Here is a 9200-nt window from a genome sequence, read left to right as displayed (position 1 = left end):
TAATAAGAGGGTTAGATAGGGTGGACAGGGAGAGCCTTTTTCCAAGTATGGTGACGGTGAGCACGAGGGGGCATAGCTTTAAATTGAGGGGTGATAGATATAGTACAGATGTCAGAGGTAGTTTCTTTACTTAGAGAGTAGTAAGGGTATAGAATGCTTTGCCTGCAACGGTAGTAGATTTGCCAACTTTAAGTACATTTAAGTCATCATTGGACAAGAATATGGATGTACATGGAATAGTGTAAGTTAGATGGGCTTCAGATTGGTATGACAGTTTGGCGCAACATCGAGGGCTGAAGGGCCTGTACTGCACTGTAATGTTCTAAGTAATTCGACATTTACAGCAATATGTTTTTTCATAAGTCTTTACAATTTCCAGTTCATTGCAGGTAACATGGTCACGTAAATAGCAAAGCAAATAATCAACTACCATTGAAATTTGATGTAGGGCATTTTCATAACCAATGCAGTCCGGCCACAGTTGATGCTTTAACACAAAAGACAAAAGCCTTTTGTCTAGATAAGATGATGAATAAAATTTATAAATCCTGGATGGTCAGTTAAGGTATTTTGGAAAATTGTCAATCTGGACAGATTCCAGTTCAGCAATAACATCTCCGTTCCATTTGCAGATCAGCATTACATTGGGGGTTCAAAGGTGGCTATGCAAGGCATGGTAATATGATACATTCCACCTATGCTTTCAGTAGGCCCAAGTGAAATTCCATCACCCTCGTAGCCTTTAACAAGGCCACAAACATGAACTGAGGTAATAATTCTGCTGGGAACCAAAGATTTTATTTATCTAGAAGACCTGTAACAACTTCTGGTAAATGATTAGCTAATTTGAATTGAATTGAAAATTTGTGCTGTGTGCTACTGAAATGCACTTATAGGTGTGATACATACATTTCTGTCATGTCCTTTTTCCCTGGGATCTGGGCCTGGTTCTCTGGTTTTTGACCAGGAAGAAATGTATCCTAATCTACTAGTCTTGCATTGCCAGAGCAGCTCTTGACTAACTTGAACAATATGTTTGCTGACAGCAATAGTCTAATGATGATTACCGATTGTGCAAGCTCACCACTGATTATTAAAGTCTGTGCTTGTGTACTCACATATGCACAACACCAACCCAATTTTTAAAATATTAAAAGTTTACTTTGTTTTACATTTCAATTCTCTTGCTTGCTCTAAACTTTGATTAAAATTGTATCATTATTTGGTACTCACCACTTTTGTTAAACTATATTTATGAGAGATGTCACTATTAAAGCTCATACTTCTGGAGGGTCAGCAAATATTGTCCAATTTTAAGACAAAAGTTATACCCTTCACTCTCTTTCATTACATCCTAATTGTCAGAGTCATAGAGATGTACAGCATGGAAACAGACCCTTTGGTCCAACCTGTTCATGCCACCCAGATATCCCAACCCAATCTCGTCCCACCTGCCAGCACCCGGCCCATATCCCTCCAAACCTGAGGTTACCATGGTACAAAGATTCCATGATATTGCAGTAAGACAACAGAAGAACAGGTCTCAAGAATTACATCAGTTGGTATGGAGATTGAACCAAGTCATTGACATTATTAAGGATCATGCAATTACCAATGAGTTATCTGGCTTTGCTATGCTTCTAGGATATCTTTTACAAATCTGCCTGGATTAAATGAATCTCAAGGTTGCATTGTATGCTGCAGAACCTTGATCACAACTGTTGACATTTATCAGATTCAACTTTCAGTTCTGAATCTGTTGGTCAGAACTGTCTGATCTTCATGCCATTTTACTCTTTAAGCATGTTGTGTAAACAGTACCAATGCCTCTTCATGTGGGCCTTAGCTGTAATCTGGGTTTGAACATTGTGAAGTATTTCATAAATCCACAATTTTTATATGACAGGGCAGGAATGTAATACAAAATAAGTGTACTTTAGAAGACTACTTAAACTAGTTTACCTTTGGGTGTGAGCTGTCCCAGTGGTAGTCTTTGAGCAAATGTAAAGTCACAAAGCAAAAGTCGCTGTTCATTGTCAGAAAGAAGAATGTTGTCACCTAAAATATTTCAAACTTATAGTTATTAAAAATGATCATAAAACTGCTCATTATTTATCTGTTTGGGTGTTAAGTTAATGAAAGTAGAACATATCAATAAATTATTTTCATAAGTACAATTTATAGTAGACTGAATTGAGCATAATAGAACACAAGGGGAGTTCTGCTGATGGATATCTATTCAGTTGCTTCCTTGACAAATATAAATGCTAAAAGTTTCCCAATTTAGCACTGAGCTAATTCTAAACTGAACCCAATTTCTACATCCTTTCCATCCTTCTGGGAAATTATTGTTAGCTGTGCTTTTCAGCTTGAAATAGCAGTTAAATAGTATTGAGCTGGTTTTATTTTTCCCAGAAGGTTAGGAAACATCTAACTTGACACACATTATTCATTTATGTGTAATGGTACAACAAGGGTAAGGCCTGGGTTGGCCAACTACAATCATGGGCTATGGCTGAATTACAAACCTACTTCAATTTTTAAAAAATGTTATTGTCAATCTGCATGAGAATTGCAAATGAAAGCAACTTCTTGTGTTTTAAATAATCCTTTTAACCTCATCAGATTCTAGTTTCTAAAATACTCCAGAATTTTAATAATACTATTTATTTCTCCTTTTAACATGCACTTTGATTTAGGATATGTTATCTTTTGACCCATTCGAACAGCATCATTATTTATATTGGATATTACTGTGATTGAATCCAGTGGGCATAATGTTTAAAATGTAGGCTTGGTGCCAGCAAAGCCAAATAGCTAGTGCAGCGTTCAGCCATTTCCCCAGGTGATGAACACTTAGTGCTCACTCACTGGAAAATCTTAGCAATTAATTCTCTGAAAAACCTAATAGAAATATAGTTGCTATTAATAATTGAATAAATACTTCAATCTGTCAAAAGTGAAAAATAATAATAATGCTGTAATACCCGTGCTGGTTATTAACTAGCAACAAACAATGGCATGAAGCTTTCTTCTACCTTTCACGTCGTTGTGAATGATGCTGCATCGGTGCAAATAGTCAAGGGCATCCAGAAGCATTTTGAAGTACTTTATGGCCACTTTGTGAGAAAGGCAGACCTTTTTCTTTATTAGTGCACTTAATGTTCCACCTATATGGAAAGAAGGATGAATATAAAATATCTTTCAATATAAAATGTAAGGAAAGTAATACTGTTGGAATTAGTTTATTCTTAATTTAACGAAGTCTGCAGATAATATTTTGTGTGAGCGAATCTTATACTCAAATGCTCCAGGCAGACCTTGTGCTCTGGTAATTGGATTTGTGGTTGGCAAGTGCTGTATCACTTGGAAAGTGCTGTTTTACCCCACAGGGTTGAATGATCAACATGCATATACCTTCAGGGAAAATGATTAAAGATAGAGATCTGGGTTTTCTAGTGCATTGATTCCTCCTGTGTAATGATAAATGGCAAAATATCTCACATGATCATTGCATTGTAAGTGAATTTGATTGTAAGGTGAGCATATTTTAGTCTGGTACAAGACTTTGGTTAAACCTCAGCCAGAATACGGAGAGGGATAAAGGGTGAGGAATTTTAACTTTTTGACCTGCCCAGAATGAATAGAGCAGCTGCCTACTCACTTTGGAGTTTTGACTCTGGAGTGCACATTCAAACTGACTGCTGTTTTGACAGACCAAACATCCATCTATCTCAGTCTTAATTGTATTCAATGATGAAGCATCCACAAACCTCTGGAGTTTACAATTAGAAAGTTTCATAAGCCTTTGAGTGAATTAATTTCTCTTTAGGGTCCTTATCCTGAGACTATGGCCCCATTTTCAAAATTCCAGCAGAAAAGAACTCTTAGCATCTAAAATGTGAAGCCCATTTGCAATTTTGTAGATTTCAATGAGATCACTTCTCATTCTCATAAACCCCAGAAAGTATAAGTCCTTTTCATTCATAAATTCATGGGATATGGGTGTGCCTAGCTCTAAAGTCATAGAGATGTACAGCACAGAAACAGACCTTCGGTCCAACTCATCTATGCTACCAGATATTCTAACCTAATTTAGTCCCATTTGCAGCATTTGGCCCATATCCCTCCAAACCCTTCCTATTCATATACCCATCCAGATGCCTTTTTAAATGCTGCAATCGTACCAGCCTCCACCACTTCCTCTGGCAGCTCATTCCACCCTCTGCATGAAAAAGTTGTCCCTTAGGTCTCTTTTATACCTTTCCCCACTCACTCTAAACCTATGTCCTCTAGTTCTGGACTCCCCCATCCCAGGGAAAAGACCTTGTCTATTTATTCTATCCATGCCCCTTATGAAGGGCTTATGCCCAAAATGTTGATTTTCCTGCTCCTTGGATGCTGTCTGACCTGCTGTGCTTTTCCATCATCACACTCTTCGACTTTGATCTCCAGCATCTGTAGTCCTCACTGTCTCCTAGTGTATGAGTCCTGCTCTGATTTGCTTTTCCAAAATGCAGCACCTCGCATTTAATTCAATTAAACTTCATCTGCCACTCTTTAGCCCATTGGCCCATCTGATCAAGATCCCATTGTATTCTGAGGTAACCTTCTTTACTGTCCACTACATCTCCAATTTTGGTGTCATCTGCAAATGTACGAACTATACCTCTTATGTTCACATCCAAATAATTTGTATCAATGACGAAAAGTAATGGACCTAGCACCAATCCTCATGGCACTCCACTGGTCACAGGCCTCCAGTCTGAAAAGCAACCCTCCACCACCACCCTCTGTCTTCTACCTTTGAGCCAGTTCTGTATCCAAATGGCTAGTTCTGTCTGTGTTCCATGAGATCTAACCTTGCTAACCAGTCTCCCATGGGGAACCTTGTCGAACACCTTTCTGAAGTCCGCACAGATCACATCTACCACTCTGTGTTCATCAATCCTCTTTGTTACTTCTTCAAAATCAAGTTCATGAGACATGACTTCCCATGTACAAAGCCATGTTGACTATCCCTAATCAGTCCTTGCCTTTCCAAATACAAATAAATCCTGTCCCTCAAGATTCCCTCCAACAACCTGCCCTCCACCAACATTAGGCTCGCTGGTCTATAGTTCCCTGGCATTTCCTTATCACCTTTCTTAAATAGTGGTACCACTTTAGCCAACCTCCAGTGGGGACCTCACCTGTGACTATCAATGATACAAATATCTTAGCAAGGGCCCAACAATCACTTCCCTAGCTTGCCACAGAGTTCTAGGGTATACCTGATCAGGTCCTGGGGATTTATCCACTTTTATGCATTTCAGCATTTTTCTCCTCTGTAATAAGTACATTTTTCAAGATGTCATCTATTTCCCCACATTCTATATGGATGGCATCTATTATCCATCCTGACCTGCCCTTCAAAATGTAAGTTGACTTCTTACATTGCTGCAATTTGTGAAGTTTAGAAACATTTACAGTGCAGTTGGTTCTTGGATTTTGAACCAGTGACAGTGGAGGAACAGCAATATATTTCAAAGACAGAACATGTGTAGCTTGGAGAGGAACTTGCTGATGGTGGTGTTCCTACAAAACAATTGAAGCAAGACTTCTTTCCAGCTATACTCAAATCCTCTTGTGATAAAGGTTAACATGCCACTTGTCTTCTGAATTTCTGGCTGTACCTTCATGCTAGAATTCAGTGACTTATAAGCAAGAACATATGGGTCCCTTTGGACATCAACACTTTCCATCTGCCACCATTCAGGAAGTATTTTACACCTCCCTTTCTCCTACTTCTCACACTTATTCATTATATTCCCTCTGTCAGATTATTGCCCATTCACTTTGTCTAATTTTTGTTTGTGTATTCAGGGAATGTGGATGTGCTCACTGACTGGGCCAGTATTTAGGCTCATCCCCAATTGTCCTGGAGAAGGAGATGATGAACTGCATTCCTGAAATGCTAGAGTTCATTTGGTATATATTAGGGAGAGACCTTTAGGTTTTAACACAGCAGCCATAAAGCAACAATAATATACTCCAAGTCGGGTATAAGTGGCTTGCAGAGGTACTTGGCAGATGGTAGATGGTATCAAGCCTCTTGAGTACATTTGGAGCTGCACTTATCCAGGCAAACACTGGCTATTCCTTCATATTTCTGACTTATGGAGATGAATGCTGTGTTGCAGGATTCCTAGACACTGATTTGCTCTTAGCCACAGTATTTATCTGGCTAATTCAGTTTAGTGCAGTACTAGCCACAAAAATATTAATAGGGATGATTCAGCAATAATATTATCATTAAAGATCAAAGAGCAATGGTTAGAACACCTCTTGCTGGAGATGGTCATTGCTGGGTATTTGTGTGGAACAAATATTACTTACCATTTCTTAGTCCAAACCTGGATATTGTTCAAGTTTTGTTACATTTGGGCATCAACTTCATTATCTAAGAGTTGAGAATGGTGCTGAATGTAAATGCAATCATCAGTGAACATTTGTACTTCTGACCTTATGATGGAGAGAAAGTCATTGATGAAGCATCTGAAGATGGTTGGGCCTAGGAGCCTCCGCTGGGGAACTCCTAGAAATGTCTGGAACTGAGCTAACTGAACCACAACCATCTTCCTATGTACTAGGTATGTGGCAAAGCTTTCCTGCTGATTCCCATTGATTCCTGCTTTGCTAGTGTTCCTTGATGTTACACTGAGTTAAATGTGGGCTTGATGTCAACAGCAATCACCCTCACCTCAACAATGGAGTTCAGCTCCTTGTATCCATGTCTGAACCAAGGCTGTAATGAGGTCAGGAATTCAATAGCACTAGTGGAACCCAACCTGAGCATTATTGAACAGGTTGTTGCTAAGGAAGTGCTGCTTGATAAAACTACTGGGGATAACACCATCCATCACTTTTGATGTTAGAGAGTAGACTGTTGGGGCAACAATTGGCTGTGTTGGATTTGTCTTGCTTTTCATGCACAGGGCATACTTAGGCAATTTTGGAAGATAGATGCTAATGTTATACCCTGTGGTTGTACAGGTTGGCTGAGGGCAGGGCAAATTCTAGAGCACAAGGTTTCAGCATAGTTGCCAGACTATTGTCAAGGGTCATAGTCTGTTCAGCATCCAACAGCTTCAAATACTTCTTAACATGCAAGGTTTGTGAATGTTTGTAGCTCAGGTTGATGTTTAGGGTGTAGGTTTGCTCGCTGAGCTGTAGGTTTGATATCCAGACGTTTCATTACCTGGCTAGGTAACATCATCAGTGGCGACCTCCAAGTGAAGCGAAGCTGTTGTCTCCTGCTTTCTATTTATATCTTTCTCCTGGATGGGGTTCCTGGGGTTTGTGTTGATGTCATTTCCTATTCGTTTTCTGAGGGGTTGATAGATGGCATCTAGATCTATGTGTTTGTTTATGGCGTTGTGGTTGGAGTGCCAGGCCTCTAGGAATTCTCTGGCATGTCTTTGCTTAGCCTGTCCCAGGCTAGATGTGTTGTCCCAGTCGAAATGGTGGTTTTTTTCATCCATGTGTAGGGCTACGAGGGAGAGAGGGTCGTGTCTTTTTATGGCTAGCTGGTGTTCGTGTATCCTGGTGGCTAACTTTCTTCCTGTTTGTCCAACGTAGTGTTTATGGCAGTGCTTGCATGGAATTTTGTACATGACGTTGGTTTTGTCCATGGGTTGTACTGGGTCTTTTAAGTTTGTTAGTTTTTGTTTGAGAGTGTTGGTGGGTTTGTATGCAACTAGGATTCCGAGGGGTCTTAGTAGTCTGGCTGTCATTTCTGAAACTTCTTTGATGTATGGTAAGGTGGTTAGGGTTTCTGGCTGTGTTTGGTCTGCTTGTCGTGGCTTGTTCTTGAGGAATCTGCGCACTGTATTTTTGAGTATCCGTTCTTCTTGAATACGCTGTATGGGTGGTTCTCCTCTGTTTTCTGAAGTTCGTCTGCAGCACAGTTTGCCCACCCTTTGTTACGCCTGAGTTACACCCTGAATTTGGCAGTGATACCAGAGGGTCTTTTCCTTGTTTATATGCTAATAACATGCAATTTTAAAAATTAGACTTACTGCAGTTCTCACTGAAACAAAACTTGTTTTAGGCCTATAGGAGTTTACTTCATTTTTTAAAAGTATTTTACTTCAGGAAGTATAAAAGTAGTCAAATACGGGTCTCAAATTGATGCCAAATTTAATATCATTGGTGAGGAAAAATTCTAAAGTGAAGTAATACTGTATACTGAAAGGAATTGAACCAGAACTCCCCATTTTCAGTGAAACCTGTACTGTTGCTACAGAAGTTGCAGTTAAGATAAAATTAATGCCAATTTCTAAGTTTTGTCACCATTACAGATTCTTTAGAATGTGTAATATTTTGTCTAATATTTTCAAATTAATAACTTTCAGCAATATACAAACTGCAAGAAGTTGAAGCAATCAGATTGTTTTATGTTATTGTGAGTTTGTAGCTTTCTTGTCTCCTAATTAATGCAATTGTTTTTGATTAACTAATTGGGAACAATTGGTTACTTGAGCAAACTGTACCTTTATTCTGACCAATCATGCATGATTTTCTTTTCACCGCAGGTGTGTGAGCTAAAGGTAATTACTAGCCGTGAGTCTGAAGTACAAAAATTTTAAAATCCCAATATGAAAGTAAAATGTATTTGTGAGCTACATCGCTTTGCCTCAATGTAAATTAGGTCAAATATTTTAAATGTATTATTCTTAGTATGATACAGCCTTTTTATTGCACTGAGCGTATGATTATGAGTTCCATCTGATATCCACTTCAGAAATATGACAGCACCCATCTTTACAAATTATTGACAAATTATTTTGAAAAAATTAAAGTTTGACTTTCTCAACTGATGACAGTTTAGAGGTTGTAAATAATTCCAATTAGTAATTACCATTCACCAGTTCCATGAAGAATATTACACAATCTCCATGTACAACAGATCCAAACAGCTGAACAATGTTCACTGCATTCAGACTTTTCCAGATTTCCAATTCTTCTTGTCTATAATGTTTCCTTGGAATCTAAAAATGCACAGAGATGGTCAAATAGCAACCAAAGAAAGTTGTTGTCTTGAATTGATGTAATTGATGTAATGAATTAACATTTCATTTTACTTAACATATAGCAATAATACAGTTTTACAAAATTGTCAATACAAAAGTCTCTACTAAAACTTGACCGATCCTTTA

General features: G+C 38.6%; 1 protein-coding gene across 1 annotated transcript in view; it reads right to left on the bottom strand.

Moving 5' to 3' along the window:
- The window catches only part of LOC122552019 (mitogen-activated protein kinase kinase kinase 14-like), a 28490-nt gene extending 19523 nt beyond the window's left edge, over positions 1-8967 (bottom strand). The window contains exons 1-3 of the mRNA XM_043694575.1: positions 8903-8967; positions 3039-3170; positions 1963-2058 (exon numbers count right to left, since the gene is read on the bottom strand). Coding sequence (XP_043550510.1) covers positions 1963-2058; positions 3039-3170; positions 8903-8918 — 244 coding nt within the window. The 5' untranslated portion in view covers positions 8919-8967. The remainder of the gene's footprint in view (positions 1-1962; positions 2059-3038; positions 3171-8902) is intronic.
- Positions 8968-9200: the final 233 nt, after the last annotated feature.

This window comes from Chiloscyllium plagiosum, chromosome 7 (assembly GCF_004010195.1).
Source record: "Chiloscyllium plagiosum isolate BGI_BamShark_2017 chromosome 7, ASM401019v2, whole genome shotgun sequence".
In the NCBI taxonomy this organism is placed as follows: Eukaryota; Metazoa; Chordata; class Chondrichthyes; order Orectolobiformes; family Hemiscylliidae; genus Chiloscyllium; species Chiloscyllium plagiosum.
Note: the sequence above shows the minus strand (reverse complement) of the source record. Positions and strands in the feature narration are given on the sequence as shown.